The 27,481-nt window shown below is 37.8% G+C and overlaps 4 protein-coding genes across 4 annotated transcripts; 2 read left to right on the forward strand and 2 right to left on the reverse strand.

Moving 5' to 3' along the window:
- LOC116306755 (uncharacterized) lies at window positions 1-1,617 on the reverse strand. The gene has a single exon (XM_031716849.2). The coding sequence runs from the start codon at window positions 1,580-1,582 to the stop codon at window positions 1,127-1,129; it is 456 nt and encodes a 151-aa protein (XP_031572709.1). The 5' UTR covers window positions 1,583-1,617; the 3' UTR covers window positions 1-1,126.
- Window positions 1,618-8,756: 7,139 nt separating this feature from the next.
- LOC116306751 (helix-loop-helix protein 15-like) lies at window positions 8,757-10,012 on the forward strand. The gene is made up of 2 exons (XM_031716842.2): window positions 8,757-9,287; window positions 9,583-10,012. Exon 1 carries the CDS (start codon window positions 8,907-8,909, stop codon window positions 9,285-9,287), a length of 381 nt encoding a protein of 126 aa, XP_031572702.1. The 5' UTR covers window positions 8,757-8,906; the 3' UTR covers window positions 9,583-10,012.
- A 2,927-nt stretch (window positions 10,013-12,939) lies between these two features.
- Window positions 12,940-13,887, reverse strand: LOC116306750 (adenosine receptor A3-like). The gene has a single exon (XM_031716841.2). The coding sequence runs from the start codon at window positions 13,885-13,887 to the stop codon at window positions 12,940-12,942; it is 948 nt and encodes a 315-aa protein (XP_031572701.2).
- Window positions 13,888-18,869: 4,982 nt separating this feature from the next.
- On the forward strand, window positions 18,870-27,292 carry LOC116306754 (transcription factor 15). Its single transcript, XM_031716848.2, has 3 exons — window positions 18,870-19,208; window positions 20,576-20,995; window positions 25,393-27,292. Exons 1-3 carry the CDS (start codon window positions 19,167-19,169, stop codon window positions 25,402-25,404), a joined length of 474 nt encoding a protein of 157 aa, XP_031572708.1. The 5' UTR covers window positions 18,870-19,166; the 3' UTR covers window positions 25,405-27,292.
- The last annotated feature ends 189 nt before the right edge of the window (window positions 27,293-27,481 follow it).

Here is a 27,481-nt window from a genome sequence, read left to right on the forward strand (position 1 = left end):
ATCACTTTACATTTTTATTACATTAAAATTACACAAAGCAAAGAGTAAAGTCAACAGAAAATGGAATAAGAGAAGGAATCCCCTCGCCCCATTATAAGCACTCTTTGATGCTATTTTTAGAATCATCATTTGATCGTTCGTTTTTCTGCACCGCGCACTGCGCGCGCTGTACCTGGTTGGCTCATGTTTTATTGTTTTTCAAAAAACGTGAGCAAAAAACGTGGAGCGCGCGCAGAAAAACGAACGATGGCAAATATAATTCTAAAAATAGCTTCAAACGGTGACTATATGATGGTTACGAGCATAAATACCAGAGATTCCTTCTTTTACTTCATTTTCTCTTGGTAAAGTTCGGTACCTTATTCTAAACGTTTGTGCATCTTATAAGCAATCGGCTCGTACTTTCGATCTGGCCTTATTGACCAACAAAACTGATGAGACCACCGTTCGACTACTATTCTAAGGCCTTGCTATCTTCGTAAATCAATACTAAAGCTTCAGCAATGAATTGATGTCGACCCCTTTTTGCTACCCTCTGGAGATCATTGATTGCAGATCATATTTAGCCGGTCCCCTGTGTTGGCGGGAAATGCTATCTGATAGGTATTGATAACATTTATGAAGTATTAGGCTGGGTATTATCGATAAGACCCAAGGGCAGTCAGGTTAGGATCATATTCATGGCATTTTATGTTCTCAGCTCAGCTGACAATCACTGATATACTTGCCTTCTTCCTTGATCAGGAACGATTAATTTAAAACAAGCTAGACTCCAAATTTCATCCTCGGGAACTGACCCAGGGGTAAAATTCTGTCGCTCCTTTCTAGCTCCCTGAAAAATGCTTTTAAATGCAATCTCAGTGTAACTGATTGTTTCTCTAATCCCTCCGACGTGCTTTCGTCAGTAACTAAGACTCTCAAACAATTCTAAAACTGTGGCAAACGATGAGGTAAACACTGAAACCCAATTCGAAAGAATACTCGATGTTTGTCACTTGTTCATGCAATCACGGTGTAAACTGGTCCCTGTCTAATCCTCTTGACCTGCTTTCATCAGTAAGTAAGACCCTCAAACAAATCTAAAACTGCCGTGGCAAAAGGTGAACATTGAACAGTGAACATATTACTAAAACTCGTAAGTATCCGCAGAGAAGAATATTTGGTGTTCCTTTTCGAACGTCACAAGCTCGTCAATATCAATGTTCATTAGAGATTCTAGATCCGATAAATCACTGATGCATTCTTGTGCAGTTCCAACTGATATAGGACTCAACTCTTCGAACTCCTCGCTTCCACTCGACGATCGACCAGAGTAACTCTCGTGCAACATTTCCCTCAGCTCGTAGATGTACCTTGCAGCCATCCAAATAATATCGGTCTTTGTGGGCTTGACAATTGACTCATCTATTGGAAGGATACTCTTAAGCAGTTCGATACCTTTATTCAAAACTCTTACTCGTTCTCTTTCACGTGCGTTGGCTGCCTTGCGTAGCTTACTAACGCCTGTCAAAGGAGCTGATCGTCGCTTTTTCTTTTTCGTTCTTTCGTTCGCTGCAGTGTCATCTTTCTTTCTGTCTTGCATATTGTTCGGCACCGTGTTGCCACTGACGCTGTTACTCGCACTGTCACTTAGTACGTTCTGCGTTCTGTAGCTCTGGATTCAGTCCTAAGGCGCGTTGGCGTTTGAAAACAATAGATTAAGACCTCTACTTATCAGCTATCTTAAAAGCACAAGAATTACTGACGGTGGACAAGGGTTTGTCTATGATAGCGTTTCGAAAATAGTGTAATACATTTGAGTATTTATCGTAGTAGTTGTATATCATTCTCCAAATTTTCTGATTGAGAAAAGATCTTGCAATAAAGGAGGAAACTTTGGCTTTTTTTGTGGAAAAATTGATGAGTTTGGTGGTACAGATAATCAAATTATCACCAAAATTTTACATACATGTGGGTTTTCACTGTTTAACATCATCTTGAGTTTGTTTTGCTAGGATTAGTCTGACGTATTTGTACAGCGATAAAGATCTGATTCAACGTGGTGAAACCACAACAGAAATAACAGCAGCATCAAAAGTACACTTGAATTTTGGTTCTCATTCCTTTATACTCCTTCAAAAGTTCAAATTTCCACGAACTTGGTTTTGAAAAGTTTTTTTCTCCTAATCTTCAAAAGTTTCTTCAACATCAAGTGTGTCTTCAAACGTTTTTATCCATCGCGTCTAATATACGGTGATAAGTGCTGGGAGAAACAGTTGTAAGTAAACATTTGCAAACGGAAATCAAGTTTAGTCTGATCGAGAACCACGCAACATTTGACTCATCTAGACGATTTTTCCAGAAAATGACTTGATGGTTTTACAATAACAATAAGAATGATTATCAGGACACCACTATTCAAAAATTACAGCCACGTGCCCTCGAAATACATTAGTCTTGACTAGAATCTCGATTTGTGGAAGATAGCCAGAGTAGTTTTGTTTTCTCTTTAACAGGAATAACATTTACACAGCATGGCTATAGTGTCTGTTATCGCCATCATACTTGTATTCGGACTCATTCTCTAGCTATCGCGAAATCGAGGATTTCAGCATACGATAAGGTTGGAATGAAAGCCAAAATGCAAACTGAAACAGAGATTGCGCTCATGAAAATCATTGCTGTCTTTGTTGAATTTACATGTGAGCATAGTAATACTTATTTAGGTCTTTCCTTCTCTTAGTGGGTTTGTTCTGGTTTTCCGGTTTTCGATTCCCGCTCCTTCCGCGAAACCAACTGGCTAGTAAGCTAAATTTCTATCGATATTACCGAGTTACCGCAGTGCCCCGGCTTTGATCAGCTTGCTTTAAGTTGGCGTTGATCAGGCCACTGAGAGTTTATTTCGATTGTGTATGCGGAACTCTAAAAATCACACTTCCATACTGCACTCGATTTTGCCTCGTGCAGCATTTAAACTCACTTTTAAAACGACTATTAGTTTAATGCTCAAGTGTAGGACCCTTTACAGTGTGACTACACCAACCAAGGCCAGCCAGAAAAATTTCCGGCATAGAAATAAGCCAATCACGATTGAGTATTCAAACAATAGGATCTGAACAAATTTATATATTTTTTTCCTTTAAAAGCATATATTTTACTTTTTACATGTGACTATGATCAGGAATACCAAGAAACAGTTTCAAACTCCAGAATTTGTCACCATCATGTTATATCCAGCGTCAATTTAAACGTGATTTGTAAATTTGATTGAAAATTCGTTTCGGTAAGCCTCGGTAGTCGCTCTGTAATAGTCAGAAGATTGGTGAGCATGCAGACTCACTGAGTTACTTTTTCAAATTAGAGTTGCTTTTTTACTCTTTAAAAAAAAGAGAAAGCCAGAACTCTCCCTCAAAAAGACGTTATGCTTACTTATAAAGCATTGCCTGCGAACTGGCGGCGCCGTCCGGCAGTCGCCACTGTTTATCGGTTCCATCGTCGGACTGACCATCATGTACGTAGGAAAGTAAAGTCAGTTGCAGGATGGTTTTCTCCTGTGCTTCGAATGTTTTTAACCGGCGGGTTCTCAAGTTTTTCTCCTCCGTTTTCCATAAAAATCGACTTCTATATAAATATGATCAAATAAATAAATATAAATATGGAATGAAAGCTGCAGTTTCAGTTGTAAGTCATCGGCTATAAGTGCCGTTACCATTTTACAGTAAGGACACTTGAACTATGAACACTTTTTAAAAAATTTTTTTATACATATTGTAAATCAGTCCTTGAGCCAATCGACTGGAAATAAGATTTGTCTTGCTCACTCGGTGTATTTAAACTCAATGCTTCATATTTTATAGGGTTTGAAACAATAGAACAGGTAATGATAACCTAAATAAACTCACAAGTGTTCAAGTGTCCTCACTGTACTAAACAAGGAAGATAACCTAGTGTTTTATTAATTTTGTCGTTAATCTTACAAGGATACTATTAGTTAAACTAGTCTTTTGTTAGTGGTTTTATTTAGTTCCCTTCTGATATTCATTGCGTAAAATATGGCTATGAAAATAAAAAGTGTAGCGCCGATTGCGAACCCAGTTTGCTTCTACCGGGTATTGTGCTGCTATAATATTTTCGCGAAATTCAAAAGCGACTGCAAAAAAAAAAAGTTGCGTTTTTGGTCTTTAAACTATAATATTGATTTGGTTAGCTTAGAAAAAAGTAAATATTAAAATATAATTTTACGATCGTTTCTGACGAAGCTGAATTTCAGGTGCTGCCAGAGCTTTGGGCTCAGTATTCTAAAGCTATTCTAAAGCAGGATAGCATCTACTTGTCGAGTATTTCTTAAAGACTGATGGCTACACTTCTGGCACAATGATTACTGTCTCTCATACTCAAAAACAGGACTCGTGTCGCCTCACGACGCCACTACTGACCAGTTCTAGTTTGCGCTGTGTAAGCTTTGTATTGATTAAGAAAGCAGACACTGAGCTTTTGCTGTCGAAACCAATTGTCGCGGCGGATAATAACTGACAAGGAATTAATTGACCTCTGGAGTATTGAACCCGTAACACAAATGAACACGTCGTTGGGTCTATTACGAACTAATTAGAAGAAAATAGCGGCAATATTAAATGGCAATCCGGGGATGAGTGGCATTAGGAGAAAGGCTTTGTATTAGTGGCAGTGAGGGTCTTAATAAAAGGCATTTTGAGCTGCAGCCTGCCATGTGTGTGAGGTAATGCCAATGCCACCTTGAAGGGTATTATACTCATATATATGTACAGTCTAGTATAAGGTTTAAGTAGTGTTAAGAATGCAGGAAACCGCGAATAAAGCAGTATATAAAACAAGTATTAAAAGGACTCTCAATGAATAATGACAGCCAATTGTCTAAGAGTTAAACGAGTTAAACGGCGCTACGTCGATGACAATAAAACTAAAAACCCCTACATTCAGTGTAGGTTAATTCCCGTCCGAAGTTTGATGCCAAGTTGCATTGATCATCTGCACGGGGATACTTGAAATGAACAACAACCCTTGAGCAATACATACAACAGTCATGGACTCTATGGCTGCTTGCCTTCACAAGCTATCACTACAACGACCATCTTATACTCTTCATCCCTGCTCGCGTAGAAGCAAGTACCACCTCAAAACTCGTTAGCAAACGTACTTTCCGTGCCAGTGTCATCCATACTTGCTTAACGATGGCGTTTTGTCCCGGCCGCGGGCTAAGCGTCAGGGAAAGTCAATCTCTCCACTCGATTCATTAGCCACGTGTTTTTTAACTAAATAATGCTGCTTTTGCTGACTTTACAAAGGTATTTGTTTAAACCTCTGATTATTCCACATATTAAATGTAGCGGTTGGCTTGATGCACGTGGACCCCCCGAGGTGCCCCATAATATGGCCACCTCAAATGAAATCATTCCCAAAAAAACTTGTAGTAAGATTTTTTCTACTTTGCCCAGCTACCGAAGTGTTATATCTTGATTTTTGACTCCTTTTTCTGTCCTTTACCTTTGATTTTCCTACTTGGAGCTGATGAAATTCGCTCCTCCCGAACCGAACTCAATGTAATAAATTGTTCTGTTTTTTTTTTTTTTTTTTTTGGCACTGATTGTTAATGCCATAACTTAGTTTCCTGGGTTAATCGCCGAGATATTTGAACAGTTCATTAGCCAGCCAGTCATATCGTGAGCTAGTTGAGTATCCTAGCTAAGGCAGCAATCTTCTAATCACGCAGTCACGAAAACTCTTCTGATTGTCATGAAAATTTTAACACGAAAATGAACATAAACTAAATTATATTTCAAAAACTGAAATAAGGCCGAAAGAAAAAATCGTCAGCCCGTTAACTCTGTTTACTTTTTCTAAGCGAAACTTTATTCAGTCTTAGCATCATCGTTTAGAAAGGTTGGCTCGAGTTTTTCCTGCCAATGAATCTCATAAATCAAATAATTAGTTTTTCAAACTATTTTTATCACATATCTACCTTTTTTTGATTTTATCTCTTAGTTAAGATCAAGATTCGGATCTCTACGCCTTCACCATGCAAAGTTCAAAAGGCAAGTGTTTCAGGGCATTGCACTGTAATTATTTCATATATTGGTTTGCCTTGTTATTGCTCTAATTGAATTTCTATTTTTCTGTGATTAAAATTGTTATCTCTCGTTATTCGTGCAGAAAATAAGCGTGACAAAATGACCGGCAACGCTTGCAGGTATAGAGATTTGTATCAATTTGTTTTTGTCACTCCTCGTTTTACCCGTAATGAAAGACACTCTATTTCCAAATGTTTGGTTAAAGACGTTTCTAGATAGTCAGCACAAGTCTGGTATATAAAAAAACAGCAATTCCGTCTTTCTATTTAAATGTTTATTAAAATTCCAACAGGGATGTCCTTTTTAGGTGTGGAGTCTAAGATATAAACAGATGCATTAAAGACAAGCTATTGTCCTGTAGTCCAAATGGACACGCAGATTATTAGTTATTAGTCTCGGACTGTAATCGCTTAATCTTTTGAGCAAGCAAAGCTTTATAAATGCTCTTCGCTGCTACACAGACTGGTTGGTTATTGCAGGGGTAAAAGAGCAGATATTGTTGTCTTTAAGCAACCGTACTATATAGCCTAGCCGCATGTTAACAGTCTCATTCATACCCCCAATCCAAATACAAACAAATGCCTAAGCATTGCATGGAATGTTTGAGGAGCAGAAAGCTGCAGACCTTGCGCAAAGTAATCCAAAATCCAACATGTCAGTATATAGCTTTGATTTATGGTGAAATGATTGTGCTGTTGCCATGCACACTCCCACACAGCTAGGGGTCGCTCGATTCCTGTGTAGAAATGTTTCATGTTTTCCATGACTTCGTACGAAAAACTCGGCAAGAATTTGTATTGGTGAATTATTCACTCCTTCTAGAGTCGCTTATTGAGTATAACGATCTTCTAAGTGGCAGCACTCGGTATTAATCCGCACTCAATTATTTTCACATCTTGAGTACAAAAAATATTGGCGTTAATGACTGTTTAAGAATATTAATACTTCAGACACAGGTAGCTGGTGTCATACGTAACTAATCTTCTGTGTATCAAACAAAATCATTCCTTCACCCGTTTTCGTATTTGAAAGAAGTCTTTTCTTCGCTAAACAGCGGGACTTCATTAGCAAATTGATTTTAATACAAACAACGGTTGTGATGCGAGTCTGTGGTTCGCTCTGAATTCAAACAGATTCGCTCTCTCTTTTAACCTGGGATTTTGTCAGCGTTTGGTTTAGTCTGTTCATTTGCATTGGATTGGATTTTGCATGATTGCAGCATGTCTCAGTTATAGCTGCATCCGATATCTGTTATGTTGTCTCTTCATTAAAAGAATGAAAACAAATACTTCTTTTTGTCAAAAGTGCTGGCTCGAAAAGAGGAACAGTAGCTCCTAAAATTCATTTAGTTTCCCAGTCACAATTTCTAGTCCAAAGGATTCTAAGTTCCATTTCGAGAATTCCTCAGAATACAGAATAATTTTTTTAAAAATTTATACAGCAAGATACCGTAAGCATTTGTAATTCACCAAAAATCGAACGAACCCGAAATGTTTTGCAAAAAGGGAACCTGGTGTATGGAATGTGAGAGACTGCTCATTTACCAAACTCCCTGTAGCGATAGAACACTTGATCATACTACGCTCTCCTAGTCATTACCTGTCCTTTTACTTCCACAATGCATCGTTTACATAACAATAACCTAATAAAATAACCATTTATTATGATTTTAGCTCAGTAAAGAGAAACATCAAAGGCGCCGTCTATTTAATGATATAGAAATCAAAAAAAAAAGACCCGGGAAAGAAAATTTTTCTAGCGGATTAGGTCTCATTTTCTATGGGGTAATCGGTCAAGTATGTTAAGGGTTTGTTTTGTAGATCGTCGACATTCCCCCATCGAAGATTATATGGGTGAGGAGATTTTTTGTTCGGTTGTAATCTCGTTTAGTTTTGAGCAAACAAAAACGTTTACCCGTAAATGGCGGCAAGATTAAAAGGCACTAAATAAGATAAATCCTCTTTTTGAAGTATTCTTCTAGTCCAAAGTCTTTCATAGCACAAAAGATATACATCTGTTGTACGGAATAAGAAATGATGAAGGTGTGTAGTACATAGTTTACAGGCCAGTTTTGTAGCTTAGTTTGTACTTGAGACGTAAATGTATGTTACTTAGTTATCTATTTTTCTCTTTGGCCATCATTTGAGCACGCGAAGCCACACGCATCTTTTTGTGACACCCCATCGAGAGAAATAGTTTCCCGAAGCAGAAAAATGCCATAAACAACGCGTACCAAATTGCCCGCATACTTTCTTTTTCTACTGTTGCTGAGCAGTGAACTCGAAATATAACTTAGTACTTAATCTGCCCCCAGAAGAATGCTTTCATACGCCCAGCAGACAAAAGCCTTAATAAACAGGATAACCAAAGGCATCTTAATTATTGAGAATGTTTTGGAAATGTTAACAAGGGTTGTTGATGTAAATATGACATAGGAGAATGATTTGAGGAAAGATTAGGGTTCGAACCTGTTGTAGCCAAAGATAACCAATAGTCTTTGTGAAACTAATAAAGGAATGTTGTCAAAATAAAGTTAATCACGCAAAATCGTCAACTATGTGCCTGTTGACATGTGTTCGAGATAGCTTAGACAAAATTTAATTTGATTTGGAAGTGAATTTCATTCCAGGCCTAAGCAGAGGTGTGCCCGAGAGCCTAGCGTGAACCGCAAATCTATTGTTTGTGTTTCTATACGATGATGTTCTTCGATGCAGAACGATCTCCAGGCACTCCTTTAAAACCATTGTTTTTAATCAACAACCCAGAATATTTTTAGCGCTGCATCGACACGACGAGCTGCTCATTTGACGAGATCGCACGATGGAGACGACCTTTGAGGACGCACTAGATATGGTGTGCATGGATGATGTCCTACCGCCAGCCTCTTCACCTGAACCTGATTCTCCACAACAGAAGAAGAAGAAGGCCAGACGGCGTGGACCGCGGCTGACAGGCGTGAGCAAGCAGAGACGTCTTGCAAATGCTCGAGAAAGAAACCGTGTACATATCTTGAACATGAACATCCAAGTCCTCAGGGAATTGATTCCACTACCACCACAAGAAAAAGAACCAACCAAGACAGAAATTATTTGGATGGCTGCAAAATATATTGCACTTCTTGGAGATATGTTGGATCAGGAACCGTTCGATTTTGAAGAATGCAGTGTTCTTAGTGATCTGTTTTTGGATGCGTTTTGCTAGGTGAGCCCATTCTAGTGCAGGTCTTTTTAAATCATTATTTCAATACTGTCAGAATGATAACCGTTATCTTATCATGCGTATCTGAAAATTTTCAAAATTAATACTATGAAAGAACGTCTTTTTAGAAAAGAACCAATGACGCTTTTCGTTGATTTTGACTTGCGTTAATCCTATGTGGTATTTTCCCAAGAAAAGGAAGACTACTACTAAAACTTGGAGTTAGCTGTTTAGAATTCCGTTGTCTTTTGTAAAGCAAAAAATCGACCCGAAGTCATTGTGTTGTTTTGTTTTTCAGAATCAAATTGTGTTGACCACCTGCGAAGTGCCCACAAAAAAGACTCAAGCTACGCATTTATACTCCATCGAGATCAAGAAAAACATCAATTCCTACTTATTCTGCTGCTATAACGTGGTAGTTCTACGTTACAGTGATCTTCATTTTATCATCCTTTGACACAAAGGTACTCATTCCTACTGCTTTTTGCGCAGTATTCCATAAAACAATCGAAAAATAATACGAACAACAACAACGACACGCAAAACATCCCAAATCACGAAAACTTAATTATTCAAGTTTATGATCAGCTGTGTAGAAAACAATTTAATTTTTTAAATGCCATTGATTTTTTAATGAGCAAATTTTACATTTTCAATTATCTTGGAAACAAAATCCACTTTCATTTGCTATGAAAGTATAACATTTTCAGTTTTATGAATCATCATTATTTGAGAGCCATATTTCAAAAAAAAAATTTTTCAATTACTTTGAAGAAAATTATTTTCATTTTCAATTATTTTGAAAGCACATATTTTCAGTTGTTTGAAAATTAAGATTAATTTGGAAGAAATATTTCTATAATTACAACTCGTTTCCGTTTTATGGAACATCGAAGGAAAATTTAATTATTTTTATCATATCAAATTAAATATATTTTATTATTATTAAGATGCTATAGAGAATAATATTCTGCAGAAATCTATATTTTTATAGAGAAGAGATAACTAGTCTTATAATAAGTAAAGTAAAAAAACGTAAATTTCTAATTTATTTTTATAAAATTGAGCCTAAAGTGTTACGTTTTATTGAGCTATTTTTATACTAACGAAAAAAAAAACCATAATTATATCCAAAAGAGCACAAGAAGAACATTAATTTCTAGATTATAGCAGAAATACAAAAAACTCATATCAAGACCTTAGAAGAAGTTCATGTTAATTTTGACGTCTCTCATGAGCGAGAAAACGTTTGATTTTGACGTAGGGACGGACCATTAGATTTTTGAGGGGAGGGGGGGGGTGTTAGGCAATTTATTTTGTGCAGGAATTTTTTTTACGCCTCATGGCTGTGCTCGAATTTTATTGGGGTTTTTGCCAAACCCCACCCCTCAAACGTCTAATGGTCTGTCTCTTACCTTATAACTTTTGGGATGCAGGAACTTTTGAACGGCTTCTCATTCACAACGACACTAGAGAAAAACGTTTGCGCATGCGTGCATTTTAGCACGTTTTCTAAGAATTGTGAAGAGCTTGAGTGAGAAAATAAATGTTTACAATAAAATATTGTATTAACAAACACAATATGAAAGAACTAGCCTTAAGTTTCAACCATTGACACTAAGTTTTGGCATTTTGTGAAGTCAAATTTACATATGTTTTGACTAATTTGCATACGGATTCAGAGCATGCGTAGACGTTTTTCACTCGTGTCATTCACAACAGGAACAGTTTACTTATGACTTATAAAAGGCCATGTAGACGGTACTAGAATGACGCTGACCTGTTCTCGTTATAATCAGGTTCTTTTTAAATTTCTCATCCTAAAATGTTTTTTAGCCCAAATCAGTTAAAATTTTTCTGTTAAGTTTGGGACTGGTCAATTATCACCTAGGGCGGGGGTTTTTAGGATTTTTTGTTGCAAGATCATAAAGATTAATGGATTAAAGGTTAATGGATTAATTATTCCTTTTATTTCTGTCAATATTTACCTGATCCCCCTCAAATTCTTTTAAAATCACGTGATCCGGCCCTTAAAAGCCTAGGACTCTAATAATAATGACCGGGCCCTTAGATATGCTGAGGTTTGAAAAAAAACAACGTTTTAAGATAAAGAAAATAACTATAGAAAAAAAGATTTAAAAAGCATATATTAGCAATTATTATCGGCCAGGGCCCGTTTGTACGAAGGGTATAGTAGACAACAGCGATATCCCACGGCTGATAAATTTTATCCAGTCGATAAAATTATTGGATAGCAGCATCGCCTTATCCAATGGATAAGAATTTATCCATCGGATAGCGCTATCCACCATTCGTAAAACCGAGCCCAGCCTTTTACGAGTAATTGAAAATACTTTTTGGGCAAACAATGCATTGCGCGCCTAAATTCAGAATCGCCTAGATCTGAATCCTAATCAATTATTTCGTGATGAAATAAAATATCACTAAACAAAATACCAACCATTACGCTTTACTCTTCTTTCTCTTATACGAATAGTCCCTTTCCAGTTCCCTGCGCCATCTCTGAAAGTCGTGCCCTTGCATCGAAACGAGACTAACAATGTAATGATAGAGACCTTTGTCAATTGCCTCTAACGGTACTGTTAACGCAAATTTAGTATATTACTTTGAAATGTGTAGTACAAATGTAACGTGTCGTGCCGTGCCGTGTCGTGTGTGCCCTGACGTGCCGTGCCGTGCCCATGCTTTAAATATGTGACCTTCACTTTAATGATACCATTTTTATCTGGTTTCAATGAGTTTTTTCCAGTCGCATTTAGTAAAATGGAAAAATCACCTTTTTTAACTGACTCTCTCTCCCCTTCTACCAAGAAGAACTATATTTCTTTATTATCCCACCTTATTAAGTTTTATTAGTGGTCGCTACTGCGTGACCCCCCGTGTTGATCCCTGTCAAAATATAAGTGTCTGATCTCTCCTTTAGATTTCTAAAAAGTCTAGTTAGCCCTCTGCGACCCTCCGGCCACCCTCACCCCCGGCGTTGGAAGAAAATACATTCCGCATTGTATTCATCAAAATACCCCTTTCATTATCGCAATAAAATTACGATCTCTTGGGTAATGTCCTGAAGACCCCTGGGCACTATTGCGCAACTTGTCCGTTTCGTAGGGGAGGAATCAGGACGAAAAAAAAACGAAGGTAATTTATAAGTGGTTTACCACAAGTAACCGGCTAATAAATCAAATTTTCAGCTTCGAAGCGTAAGTTTGAAAGAAAACGAATTTCGTGGCGTACGATATAATCACCTGGGTCCGGTTGTATTGTATTGTATATATTTTAAGCTACATAGCTATTTTATTTTACAGTTATCATCTTTTTTAAGCCCATAGGTTACGCGTGTGCGCCCTAAGTGAGTTCAATGGCGTTACTGCCTTAAAAGAAACGATAAAATAATAAAGATGATAAATGTTCATTAAATAACAAGAGCGTCCTTAAACGAAATTGTTTTCAGCCTGCGTTTAAAAATATCAATGTTTATATCACTGTTTTTGATGTTCTCAGCTGGTGGCTGGTCAGTCTACAGTTCAGAAGCAGCTATAGCTATGATACATGCACAACAACCATATACGATTTGAAGATGAAAGCCGATTTCTTGTTTGATGAGTTTGATGAGTTGTCTTATGGCATGGCGCGTTCATTGGCGATTGTAACAAAGTTTTTTAGGCACGCCTGAACGGATGTCGAAAAGACGAAGCGAATAGATGATAGGGTTGATGAGGGACTGCAAGTGGGCGGCAGTGAGATATATAACATGAGGAAGATATTTGAACTCATCACTCCAATTATTGCCCTTCACAGCTTCTACGATTTTCAAAACCAACATTGGACACAAAAAAGCCACGGATGCAAGCACAATCAAGCCTAAAGTGAAAGTACGCTTGTATTCCTTGATCTTACTTTGTTGGGCTACCGATTGCTGCTGGGCGACGATGGTTATCATCTGTCGAAAGGCCGTCAGGTGTATTTTGGTGAGGCAACATAAGATGATGACGAAGCTGGGACCAATAGTCAGAAGAAAAGGAAGCTGCCTCACCAAGGAGTTGTTCACCAAGAATCTATTTGTCACGACTGCTGTCCCCGTCACAACCCAGGCAGCTGCCGTTACTATAATCATTTTCTTGGTGGTGACTGAAGCTTGATAGTACAGGGGATGCTCGATGTAAAGGTATCTTTCCAAGCTGACGATCGCCATGGTAACAACTGTCCATGAGATGCAAAGTAACACAAAAATCGAAAAGGCTACGGTCAGCTTACATACTAGGAAAGAATACTGGACTGTGATACAGACTAGCAAAGCAACAAACGGCGGTTGTACAACGAGTCCTACCAGAAGATCGCTAAGCGACAGGATGGCCACCAAGAGGTAGTAACTGTTAGATCTGAGCTGTTCATTTTCCAGTACGGTCCAGATCACAAGAAAATTGATGAGGACGATCGGCGGAGAGGTGACGATGTTGATGGTAATTAGAGAAATCCACGTTGGGACGACCGATGATGGGAGATGGGTAATGTTTGTTGGATCAAAATTAGAAGTGATTGGGCACTGAAAAGTTGAAATGGTTTGGTTTGATGTCGATGCCATGAGCGATAAGCCAAAATGCGTCCCGTTAAAAGAACGTACTATTCATTAAATAGGTTGTTAAACAAACGTACAAGGCAGTTCATTTTCTTCATTGTTCGACTCACCAGCTGATCTCAAATACTGACGTAGAAATGACGTCATGTAAAACTGGGGGTGTCATGAAGCCTGTGAAAATTGACCAGCAAATTAAAAAATGAAAACACACATGCCCACCATTGCAATATAAATACAAAACTTTCTTTACTTCACTATTCAACTCACCAGCTGATCAGCTTATTCGAATGTTTTCTGAAAGTGTACGACTGAATTCGATGTGGAATCGTGCTATTAATTATGCAAATTTCGCCAATCCCAACGTCCGGAAAGGCTTCGGAAAGGAAATCCCTGATTTCAAAAGGGAAAGTGACACCTCAGTTTTGCATTCAAAATTTGCTCGATTCAATTCTGATTGGCTAACATATTTTTCAGATCAGCTGGCAACAGCGACTGAAGGATTTATCCCATTACAAAAACGATGCGTAAATCCTCTTGATCATCTCCATTTTTCGGTACTTCTTCTTAATGAAACACCCTATGTAAATTCTTTTCAATGAAGCTAGAAAACGTATCTCAATGAACCCATACCCTACTAATAAAGTCAGGAAAAGTTTTATGTTTGTAATTTTAAATAACTTTGATTTAAAAACCAACTCTGTGTGATTAAAGGTATTGGTAAAATGTATTAAACTGAACTGGTATCTCTTCATCGGTGCTATGTTTTAAAAGTCTTTTAAGTTGAAGCTACACGCATAGAGATCCTGAGTATCCGGCGAACCGTGCAACCTCTAAAGCTCCAATGGTCGTGCACTAACCAACCTAGCTACGCCTGCTATACTAAAATAAATCGTTAAAATTGGATTTTAAAGTTATTATTTTCAAACTACATTACGCCAAGGTTTCGTGTCTGCTCTTGATAGCTTTTTTCTACTCAAACACGAAATTTGCTTTGAATCAGATGATTAAACTATTGAACGCAACCTTATTCAACTTTATCGATCTATCGATGGAGTCCGAACGGGACCGGACGTAGGCAATCGCAAGCTGCCAAATTATTTATTTCAAACCCTGAACACACACTATTCGATTTTATTTTCCATGGGATTTTGATAATGATGTCAACATCATTAAATGATGGGATAACAGAAAAACTACATTTGTGTTTCGTTATGGATTACTAAAATTAAAATGTGTGGTTAGGAATTAGGCGGTAACCTTCCCGCCAAAATGCGCGCGTTTTCTTCTCCAGCTCAGGGGACTCAAAGTGCCATTTTTAAATTTTTAAAAAGGGTTAGGTTTCTCTTAAGCATAGGCCATAATACGACCTGGCATAATACGACTGTCTATATTTTCTGCCGATTTTCCCCCCGAAAACTTGTTAAGATGGTATTGTATTTAAATTTTTCGACTCCACAACCGGGACGCCCGACATTTTTTGTCTTCATTTTAGCATTGAATTATTTGTAAAAAAAGTTTTCTCAGAAAGTTTTCCGGTATTCATTTTTGATGAATTAGTCAGTCACCTCTTGAAATCTAGTAATCTATAAGCATCAGTTGTTTTTATCACAGTCTCACGAAATCAATTAGGAAGCCTGACACGGAAAGCCAAGAAAAGAGGGGGAAAAATTGAAAGAAAAGAAAAGAAACTATAGGTCGATTAGGTTGGGTCTTCACTTACCGGATTCGTTTCAGTCAAATTAACCATTTTTTTTCATCGGGTGGATTAACAGATAGTGCCAAATCCAACTATTCCTAATAAGATAAGGTGGTACAAAGAAAGACCCAAGATTTCTTTAAAATCCTCCCGTATTCTTTGGGTGCATGTGACTTCATAGCCAGTCTGTTGGTTGACGATAACAATGTATTCCTCATTTGCTTCTTCGAGGGATTTTGAGTCAGGTGGTTACAAGAATAAGTGGTTGTCGCTGAGTGTTCCGGGCTTTCGTCCCTCCCCACAACCTAGCATGCTAAATTCCAATTTTGGAATTTGAAGTCGAATCAACGCCTTCAATACTTTTAACTTTTTTGCCCTGAAGATCAATTTCCGAACCTTAATTAGGTATGGGTTATTTATCATATTTTAATTTAATTTGCTTTTTTACTCCGACGACGAAGGACTAGCGTCCGAAACGTCAGTACGTTTTTTCATCTTTTCACAGTGTAAACGTTACCCTTTTATCATTACTGTTTCATTAGAAACACCGACGCAGCTCACACTAGTTTTTAGCTAGTTATCTCTTCTTATCATAATTTAATTTGAGTTTGACACCACGAGCTATCTGGAAATTCTCGAACTCTGGTTCTCAGAGGTGTTTTTCTAGGTCCGCACAGATATTAGCCATTCCTTTGTTGATTTAAAGAAGAGAGAGAGAGAGAGAAAAAGAAAAAAACAAAAGGAAAAAAATGGGCCAAATGCATCGTAGTTGACTAAGATTCTTTAATTAAATGTCGTGTTAATTTTCGAATACATTTCGGCTTCTTCATGCATAATATGTCAAGTGATTGTAGAAGCGTTCTTCAAGACACCCCCATAACGCAACGCACTTCTACACTACTGACTCAGGCTAATATAGATACCGGTCATCGTTTTAATAGATTTAATTTGTCGACGGCAAAGGTAAAAACTAAATCGAAAAAGGTAAGAATGACAAATGGATTTAGCTCGTAAGAACGCTATGAAAACTGGTAATCAACCTGTCACGATTTACTAGAAGATCTACTACCGGTAGAAGGAAGCATTTGATTGGTTTAAAACACACACACACACACACACACACACACACACACACACACACACACACAAGAACAAATTAAGAAACCTCTTGGCTGATCTAAGTCAGGGCGCTGTAACTAATAAAAGATCGAAATCATGCTATATTTAGTGCAGGAAGGAAAAGAGAGAAAACTAACAAATTCTTCTCACATGTGATGCCATACAAGTCCACTGACAGAACCCGAGAACCTGAGGTGAAAGGCGAGCGCCAGTACTGCCATGCTCACTCTCAGTTACAATTGTAATCTTCTCGTGAACAACCAAAATAAAAAAATGATATTCAAGAGAATGGCAGGTGGTATGAAATGGGATAACATTACGTCCAAGCTAAACAGTCTTGTTAACATATAACTATCCTTAATATTTAATTCCTCTTTCTATAAATATGAATATACCGTTCGGTATTTGTTGGCTGGATTGATAAGAAAGCAAAATGTAATTAACTACTTTTTATAGCTGTTCTCAGTTTCCTGCGGCATATTTTGCTGTTTATTTTAAAATTGGGTGCCGTCCTTTGGTCAGAGAAAGTATGTTTTCTCAAGGATGTACGTGTTCTGATGAGGATTTTTGACTTCCTTTTTGTCTTATCACTTCGGAGCTTGTTTTCTCTCCTCTCCTCTCTTTTCCTCTCCTCTCCTCTCCTCTCCTTTCTTCTCTTCTTCTTGTATCAGGACTTCTCTCCTATCCTCCCTTCCGCATGCCGCATTTGGCTCTTTTAGTCCGCCCAACTTGTTTCAATCACAAGAAAGCTGAAAGTCCCTAAATTATGAATTAGACGATGTAGTAGATGCATAGATAACGAAGATTCGACTTAATTAAAAAAAAAGTTATCAATGTTATCTGTAATTAGCAGATTACCTCTTGTAGAAAGGGACCGCAGAGTTTGAACAAAATAGTCTAATATATAACTACCGTTATATATTAAAAAAGAAATAAGAAAAATAAACTTGAATATGTATGTATAGGCACGTTGAACTCAGAACTAACACGCTCAACCTTTGTCTATAATTTCCTCAGTTACCTTCTTTTCTTTATAAATCTATTACTCAAGTTCCAATGCCCGCGCTTTATCGAAACCTTCCTAATGCTGTTATGCTGTCCTTTCCAGAGGTCCCCATTGGCCATGACATGACAATGGACCATTCTCAAAAGTATCGTGGTTGTGAGGCTAACATGAAATTACAAAAGAAATCACACTTTTTCTCGATGGAATTTGTAGCATTTCTTTTGTATTTCCATGTTAACATCACATTCAAGACAAATTTAATTTTTTCCCGTAAAAATCAACATGTGAGTTGAGCGTTGTGTGCATAGAATATTGATGTAGTGGTAGTGTGTGTGAGTGAAAAGTGTTCCCAATTAGTGCGAAAACGCTAGAACGACTAGACACTTAAATAAAGTGATTTATTTTATTTTAAGAAGGATGCATTACGAACGAAGGTGGCGTAGCAAATCAAAGATATTCTTGGAAGAATTGTTTGTGTTCTTTTGTCCGCTTTTCACATGCACACAGAAGTGACGTCATACTCCGCCTCTTGCCGTACACGCATGCGCCCTAGTTATTATCCCTATCCCACAAGCTTTAAATTCTTCAAACTACTTTAAAAGAGAACTTTGACTGAAACTGACTTTAGTTTTTCTTAAATTGTTATAAGTTTATAAAGATAGAATGAGTTTAGTGAATTCAATGTAGTCACGTGGTGTACAGATGTCTGCCTTCATTAGCAGAACCTTCCAGATGTTTGTCAATTTCAGAAATTAGTTTTGACCAGTCGACCTGGTAAGTACATCCGAAACAGATAAAAATCATTTCCATATCTATAATTATTGTAATCATTTTACATTATATTTTACATTTTATTGTCATTCATCTTACTTTCAATATATTTAGGGTACGAAGATGTAAACTCATTTTCTTAACGATTAGGACACCTTAAAAAAATGTTTTGAAAGACGAAAACAAATTGGTATTAGAAGTTTTCTCGAAAACCGAAAAGGTTAAAAATCGTTGAACGTAGGATACCAACGCAAGCTGGGCCCCATTGTCTCATAACCGGACTTTACGTTCATTAGCGGGCAGGAAGCCATTCAACGACCATGACAACTGTCACCATCATCTATGCCTTTGAAGAAACCGATCTGCCACGTGACCTGCTTTTGCTTTGAGCTCAGTTTGTGGCCAGTAGATTAGAGTAGCGTGTAGAAGAGTCGGCAAGATATGTCTTTAGCCTTTGGTAATGCTGTTTGTGTGTATTATGTAGTGTCGCTTTGAGACAAGCCAGTCGAAACAAAGACCTTCCAATCGGGTTGAAATCCTGTTACACGTACGTTGATGTACCAAAGTACGTGATTCAAGTCAACGGCATCTCGAGTCGTATCTGTCTCTAGGACGTTGACCCCGTCGAAGGTTATTGGAAGTTTCATTCATTGAAACTGCGATAGAATCGTCTGCAAAAGAACCACTTGAAACATGCCCCGTCAGGAGGCAGAACTTGCCACGATACGAAGCAAGGTAAGGAATATTGAACTCTAAGTTTCCTTTGATCAAAATGAATGACTCTTACAGATCTCTTACAAAGTGATTATTCATATATTCTTCAATTCTGATATTCAATAAGTTGTTGGAATGGAAGAATGTCGAAGAACGATCAAACAACTCTACGAATCTAAAGACTGTCATTGTTTTTTTTATATGATTTACGCGCTCGAAAAATTATTTTGAACCTGTCCTAATAGACTAATTTTAGTCAAGTTCATTTCACGGTTTACAAAAAGTATGTGGTCCTTATCTGCAATCCCTACTTTCTCAAACCAACTATTGTTCAAAATTAGTAGCCCATTAATCTTTTTTTGAGCGTTAAGGCAGCCAAGTACAGATTAATTAATGTCAAGAAAATCGTGTCAGTCTGTAGCCTGATAATTGTTTTCAAGGGCACATGATTATTTGGCGAGCCCTCTATATATGAAAATGTAAAAGTGGACACTTAAGTCCTTAAGATGGACCACGTAATGCTATTAAATCAAGAGTAAACCCTTATTTTAATCCTTTCGTTTGAAGAACCCCTAATTCAAGTCGAATGTGTGTTCATTGGAGACTGTTTATTGAGCCAATTCAAACCGTAATTGATATTTTCCGTAGCAACCAACAAAAGCCATAGGTCAGGATTTTGAGCAGATCGATACAACACAGAGCGCCATTAATTATTTTACGTTCATAAAAACCAGAATAATGTTTAACAGATTTCTCGAGTCAGTCTTTTATTGAACATAAATAGTCTGCTGGAGTCTTCAAAGTGGTGACCTAAGCTCACAGGCTACAATTAGATTCTGACGCCAAGATATATCCGGCGGTAACAGAGATGTCTAACAGTTCGTGTACAAGGCTCGACGCCATCATCACCTCATCCATGGATTTTTCACTCGCTAGAAGGGATTTTTAAATTCATTTTTAAACACGCTCTTTAGGCCGCTTTTGCAAGGTGAATGACCAGGAATTGTTTCTTTCCGTTCATACTGACAGAGATTGATGAGTTTGTAACTAAATGCCATGAATAACTTTAGGCGGTAACAATAATTATCTCCTCGACATCTCACCGTTTTTATGGAGCCACCAATGATCACTTACGAGTCAAGATAGTCATTGTAAGTGATCTTGCGCGGCGGTTCATTCTTTGATTGGCGCGAAAATTCCCTTTTAATCGTTTGAACTTGCCGCGGAGTATTAACTGGATAATGTTTTTGTTTTACGTGTTGAGTCAAAACGTATCGAGATTACTTTAAGGCCATAAAGAAGTCTACGATCTTCCTCTTGTCATTTTATACTAGCATCTTCTCAAAATTTGCTCGTGTAATTGTTGACTTTTTCCCCTTTCCATGGAGGTTGCAAGAAGACGCCGCGAGCGCAGACACACTGACAGTGACGAAGAAAGCTCCGAAGGATCAGCAGATTCCGAAAACGCTCTCCGAAATCAGCGAAACAAGAAAAAAAGACGAAAGCCACGACTTACAGGACTAAGTAAGCAACGGCAAGCTGCAAACGCCAGAGAAAGAAACAGAACACACAGTGTGAACGCTGCATTCAGTGCGTTAAGATTACTAATCCCCACAGAACCATCTGACAGGAAACTATCTAAGATAGAGACTTTAAGGCTTGCTTCTAGTTATATAGCACATCTTGGGACCATCTTAATAAGTGGAACACAGTGCCCTAACGTACCTACATCTATGGACGCCGGTTGTAGTATTTCACCAAATGCATCGAGGAGAGTTTGTACGTTTTGCTTGAGTTTGTTAAAAGTGGTAAGTATAACTGTAAAATGTTTTTGTACTTTAAGATAAAAGATATTTTTGTTTCCACAAAAACTTTGGGCTGCGAATATTGCGGTGTGACAAAGCCCAAGCTTCTTTCTTCACACATTCTCCTCCGGCAATCTCTGGCTTTATTTTCTATTTTTTTGTGCTTTTGAACGACAAATACTCATCGTTTATCAAAACCAAAAGATCCTTCCCCGTTGAAATAATTTTGGGATTTCCGTTGTACAAATATGTACAAGTTTTATATTTTCCCATTGCTCCAGTTCAGAGATCTGCTTTGTTTACTGACTGAAATCTTGCCATAAGTTTCACATTATCGTTCTGATCATACTGCTCTAATCCCCCATAGACCCAATGGATTTCCTAATTAATCCATAATAGTACAGCCAAAAGCGCCTCATCATCTTCTAATCAAATTGGTTCCTTCTGTTGAGAAGTACTATCCGAAGTGATCGGAAAAATGACAGATCATTCATCAAGCTATATGAAAGTCGGACGCCGATAAACGTTACGAATGAGTTGAATTTATTTACTGTAGTATACGTATATAGTAATTGTGATCGAGTCTCTCTTCAACTTTTTATTACTATCTCGTGCAAATTTAACTTCAAAATGTTCACTCCACATTTCTGTGTACTAGTTTGAAGGAAAGAATACGAAAGTTAAGTTAGGCAGACATTTATCGCCTAAGACAAATTATCTAAGAGTATTTTATAATCTTTCTGGGTACTGGTTTGAGGAAGAATGTAAAAGTTAAGTTTTTTAAAGCCAAGTATTACCTCGTACAGCTCATACAAGTAGAGCTGTAGTTGTTTGCAGGAAATAATATAAAATTACGTTTTGCAGACATTTCTTGCCTCACACTATTCTTAAAAGTAAACCATTTAAGGGTATTTTATAATCTTTCTGGGCACTGAGTTTGAGGAAGAATATGAAAGTTGAGTTTTGTAGCCAGGTATTACCTTATACAGCTCATGCAAGTAGAGCTGTAGTAGTTTGCAATAAATACTTGAATATAAAATTTAGTTTTGCAGACATTTATGGCTCACACAATTCTTAAAAGTAAACCATTTCATGAGGGTACGTTTTGTAGCCAAGTATTGCCTTATGCAGCTCATACAAGCAGAAAATAAAGCAGCGAAGATGATTTTGCACGATTGAGACTTGCTGCATGCAGATTCCCTGTAAGACAACCTTAGAGAATTGTTTGCCTAATCGTGAGCTGCACGTACTAACTTTTATCAGGATATATTTGTCCCAGCAAGAAAAGTATAAAGTATGCGTAAAATTAACTAACATAATTTTTATTTCAATTTTATGACAGGATTCTATGTACAAAAAGTACGAACATGTATTTGTGACAGTATTCAGCATTTTTTGATAAATGAGTTTGTCGTTTGATTTGTAAAGATCAAATTCCCAACTCGACGGCAATGTCTCAAAATCTGACAAAAAATTGTCTGAAGAGTTTCCAGAAAATTTCCTGTTCTAAAGCCTTCTTATAAGGATGGATTAAAGCCGAGTTGATCGATATCGGATCATGGTTTTCCTAATCCTTTAACTCCGTGATGCGCTTCAATGTGATTTTGTAATCCACTAAGCAGCCGAGTTCACCAACCTTCCCATGATTTCCTTTTCGCTTTTGTAATAGGCTGCTTAAGGCTTCCATAAACAAATGTAATGGAGGGATCATCGTCGCTAGATGAGTCCAAAGTTGATTTTCAAAACACTGCGTGCCGTAAGGAATGTCTGCCTTGCCACACAGAATTCGAGGGCATTTGTGAGTGCAGCCAATAGATCTGCTAAAAGATGCACCTTTGCATGCCATCCTGCTCCAAAGAATACTAGGCGTATTTGTTTTTGCTTTGAAGGTGTTTTTCTTTGAGATTTTGATAGCATATTTGTCTATTTTCTAAGTTATAATCTTAAGATTAGGCTAATAATCTCAGACTACAGGCATTACATTAGTAGTGGAATTAGCTCGCTGTTATCGCGTCAAAATAACTTATACTATGATAGTACTCAATGTTAATAGCTAACCATATCGAATATCCGTGCCTATCAAGCCGTTCCAGGAAGCAAGTCATCAAAGTTACATTAAATTACTTTACGCTGTGGGACCGACATCAGAGTCTCTTGATCCAGAAATATCTCTTAAATAAACCTATAATTAACGACCATTGACGAAATAATTAAACCTGTCGTTCGACCGCTCTCCGACTTAAAATCTCTACAATATTTGTTACTTAGTTTATATACAAAAAGAGTAAAAGGTAGATTTGCTAAACTCTTAATAGATGAACAAATTTTGAAGAGTTTTTTATAACGTACCATGGTTTAATGAATCATGTACATAACTCCCTGTAATCGTATCACCGCTAAGAGGATTATTATATACTAGAGAGATAAGACATTGCTGATTTAAGTCCTGATCACCAAACCAGACTTATTATTCGTCTAGCTCTTAAGATAACTCAAATGTTTTCTTTGTATTCCACTGAATAGTTCAAAGCTAAGGTATGATAAGATGTATCTTGATAATCTTGCAACGAAATATAGGAAACTGCAATTAATGAAATATTCACCCAGCAAAAGCATAGGGGTGTTTTATCTCTAATATCTCATAGTTTTTACCTCCACTGCCTTTCTGTTTATCTAATTTGAAACCATTAGTCTCTTGTATGTTATTACTTTTACTAATGCTGAGAATATTGCTTTTGGAAGTACCGATAAAATTGTATAAACAAAAACATTATGCAGGGCTGAGAGATTTGAAATCGCTTACTCGACAATGAGTCTCATTGCGAACCCTTGAGGTCAACCAGCTAGTGATAACTGTTATAAATTGAAGAGTGTGACAATATGGCGCTGTGATCCATTAAAGGTCCTCTAATGATATCTTTGTAAATAAATGAATAGTTATCTGACCAAGATCGAGACAGTCTCCCTCCTTAGTCCGACTTTCATTCCGGCACACTGCCATGTCATTCAATGAAAAATGCATGATATGAGATGTGTGAAATGTTACACGAATATTTCTTGTAGGGGGAAAGGAACTGCCAAAGAAATTTTTATGATCTGTATTGAATTGCTAAAGAGAAGAGAGAGAAAAAGGAAGGAGAAGGGAGAAGAGAGGAGAGGAGAGATGGAAATTGAGAAGAGGAGTAGAAAAGAAAAGAAACGGTAATGAATTTCAAAAAGGTCTGTCATGTGCTTACCGTTCAATACGCATTCAGTTTACATTAGCATACATCCATCACCCACTGCCTACTAACCACTAATCACTGCTAGCTGTACATCCTCCCCACTAACCACTGTACACTATCAAACATCCATCACCCACTAACCACTGTACACTATCAAACATTCTCCCCACTAACCACTGTACACTATCAAACATCCATCCCCCACTAACCCCTGTACACTATCAAACTTCCATCACCCACTAACCACTGTACACTATCAAACATTCTCCCTACTAACCACTGTACACTATCAAACATCCATCCCCCACTAACCCCTGTACACTATCAAACATCCTCCCCACTAACCACTGTACACTATCAAACTTCCATCACCCACTAACCACTATACACTATCAAACATTCTCCCCACTAACCACTGTTCATTATCAAACATCCATCCCCCATTAACCCCTGTACACTATCAAAGATCCATCACCCACTAACCACTGTACACTATCAAACATCCATCACCCACTAACCACTGTACACTATCAAACATCCATCCCCCACTAACCACTGTACACTATCAAACATCCATCACCCACTACCCACTGTACACTATCAAACATCCTCCCCACTAACCACTCTACACTATCAAACATCCTCCCCACTAACCACTGTACACTATCAAACATCCATCACCCACTAACCACTGTAAACTATCAAACATCCTCCCCACTAACCACTCTACACTATCAAACATCCATCACCCACTAACCACTGTACACTATCAAACATCCATCACCCACTAACCACTGTACACTATCAAACATCCTCCCCACTAACCACTCTACACTATCAAACATCCTCCCCACTAACCACTCTACACTATCAAACATCCATCACCCACTAACCACTGTACACTATCAAAGATCCATCACCCACTAACCACTGTACACTATCAAACATCCATCACCCTCTCACCACTCTACACAACCAAGCATCCATTGCATATTACCTAATTACCACTATCCACTATCCATTGCTCATCATTCACAACTGGCATCCACTTATACAAATGCCGATCTTTTATTTTGCATTTTTTCAGTTATTGCATCCACTACCCAATGCATTTTCCCTCTGACTACTACAAATTTAATCTGTGAATTCCAAATAAGTCTTTTTTTCTTCTTTCAGCGTTACTCATGAAAATTACTCTCCTTGGCCTCAGCGAAAGGACTCGATAGTAAAATTGAATCACATTCTATCGGATGTCACAGACAGTCATAGAACGAGTATCATCTCCGCCGGAGTTGAAGATCTCACACTTTGAAATATTCGAACCAAGTTCCATACATCCGTTAATCGTTGCAAAATTGCTCCTCAAAAGGAAAAGCCCAATATTATAATTGTTTTTTTTTTTTAATTATATTTTTCTTAGTTTTTTTTAAAAACTTTTGCGAAGTTCAAAGGAAGAGTAAGTAATGATCCCGTGGTGCACAGAATTGCCGAGCTGAATTTGTGATCGTGACTAGTACTTTGTATCTCACGTTACCATCTTCGTTCCCATAATCCTTTGCGCTGTGACCGTCGTTACCAGTCTTTCTTCAACCTTCGGAAAGGCAAATATCTGTCATTCGTGTAAGGTAATGTTAGTACTTCTTGTTATATATTTTACTCACTATTTCGCGTCTTGTTGGCCAAAAGCTCTCAGCCAATCTCATGCAGTAGCGTGTAACCTCGACAAGGGCTGTAACGCTATAACGGCATGTTGTGTTGATAAAATCCCGAATTTTTTAAAATAGAGGATTAGGGGAGGAAGGTGGTTTCCCCTCCGCGGTGACTGTTCTAGGTACTAGATAAGATATCTCGCTGCATTTACGATTCCTGGGACACTTGAAAGAACACTTGAGCTCAGGCACTTGGTTGCTATGACGTCGAGAATAGTAAAACTGATTATGTTGTCCCATTCATTCCCAATAGGCCGTCTAGATTCCAAAGCCGTCAATAGACCTTTTTACCGATACGGCGGCCATTTTGAATTCTATTGTTTACATCAAGACATTATGCGATGGGACAACTATTGAAAAAATTATATATAGGCTGCACAGCTGGCAGGGTGTCTTTTCATACGACTTTACGCTTTTCAATGAGAAGCACATCTCAAATGAATTGAATTTGCTGATAGTTGGAAAAATATGCAGAACTCCAAGACTTCAAATAATTTGAGAACGTAACCCCGCCACTCTATGCTGTATCAATGTTCTACTTGTTTGCTCCCTCGGCATCCCATGATTCAAGATGGCCGCCGTATCAGTAAAAAGGTCTATTGAGAAGCCTTATAGCTGAGGAATAACACTTTTCAAGAAAGTGCTTTGAACCCGAACTGAACCAAAGTCTGCCATAGTACCTGTGAAATATTGAAATATTGTCATTCATTAGCCATTCGAAGAAGGTTGAGGGAAAATCTTGGTCGAATTCGCATTGCTGTGCATATTTTGACTGTTTTGAGGGGACATATTTCCAAGATGGCGTCTATTTCGTTCCCTAAAACAGTCCCAAAATGCACTGCAATGCCAACTCGACCCAGTTCTTCCCTCAACCTCGGAATGGCTAAAAGGTTTAAAATAGCTCGATTCGCAAAATACCTTTTCAGCTTGGGCTTAATGTTTTCCCACTTCATGTCATTCCCTTAGCAGAGTAACCTTTCTTTGTTTAACGGCAGCGCACGAGCAGAGACGTGAATGTCGACACATCTCAAACAAAGAATCTTTTCATCAATAGAATAATTAGTCTGAAATGGGAAAAATTAAGTCCACAAAAAAATGGTTTATTCTGCACAGCCGCATAAATGGACATCGACGCTTTTTTTAATGTTATTCTCTTCATGGCTGATCCTTATCTGGCGGACCTTTTACCGCACAGGCAGAAAAAAACTTCACCCCCTAAATCTTTGTTTGAGTTGCATTTGTTTTATATCTTTTTGCTCATCGCTGGTTAAGAAGGAAATAATACTAAATACTTGCTTATGAGAATGACATACAGAATTGAACAGAAACATTAACCTCAAAGTGAAAGAAAACTTGAGTCGTTCTTATGCTCGTTCGTTGTTTTGTTTTTGCCTCGTAGTGTCATCTTTTATGTGTCGGTCTGTTTTTGTTTGTTTGTGTGTGTGTATGTGTGTAATTTGTTTTTGTTTTTGGGGGGGGGGGGGGGGGGGGGGAAGTGTTGAGTGTAAATATGCTTAGTTCTGTAATTTATGCTTCTATATTATCATATATTAATT

This window comes from Actinia tenebrosa, unplaced genomic scaffold (genome assembly GCF_029948245.1).
Source record: "Actinia tenebrosa isolate PJP-AT-01 unplaced genomic scaffold, QUT_ActTen_1.0 PGA_scaffold4__44_contigs__length_22323623, whole genome shotgun sequence".
Classification (NCBI taxonomy): Eukaryota; Metazoa; Cnidaria; class Anthozoa; order Actiniaria; family Actiniidae; genus Actinia; species Actinia tenebrosa.

Excerpts from the sequence above, each read along its gene's own strand:
- LOC116306755 (XM_031716849.2), bottom strand. The coding sequence starts at position 1,582 with ATGCAAGACAGAAAGAAAGATGACACTGCAGCGAACGAAAGAACGAAA.
- LOC116306751 (XM_031716842.2), top strand. The coding sequence starts at position 8,907 with ATGGAGACGACCTTTGAGGACGCACTAGATATGGTGTGCATGGATGAT.
- LOC116306750 (XM_031716841.2), bottom strand. The coding sequence starts at position 13,887 with ATGGCATCGACATCAAACCAAACCATTTCAACTTTTCAGTGCCCAATC.
- LOC116306754 (XM_031716848.2), top strand. The coding sequence starts at position 19,167 with ATGCCCCGTCAGGAGGCAGAACTTGCCACGATACGAAGCAAG. Across the intron at positions 19,209-20,575 it reads TTGCCACGATACGAAGCAAG|GTTGCAAGAAGACGCCGCGA; the intron begins GTAAGGAATATT and ends CTTTCCATGGAG.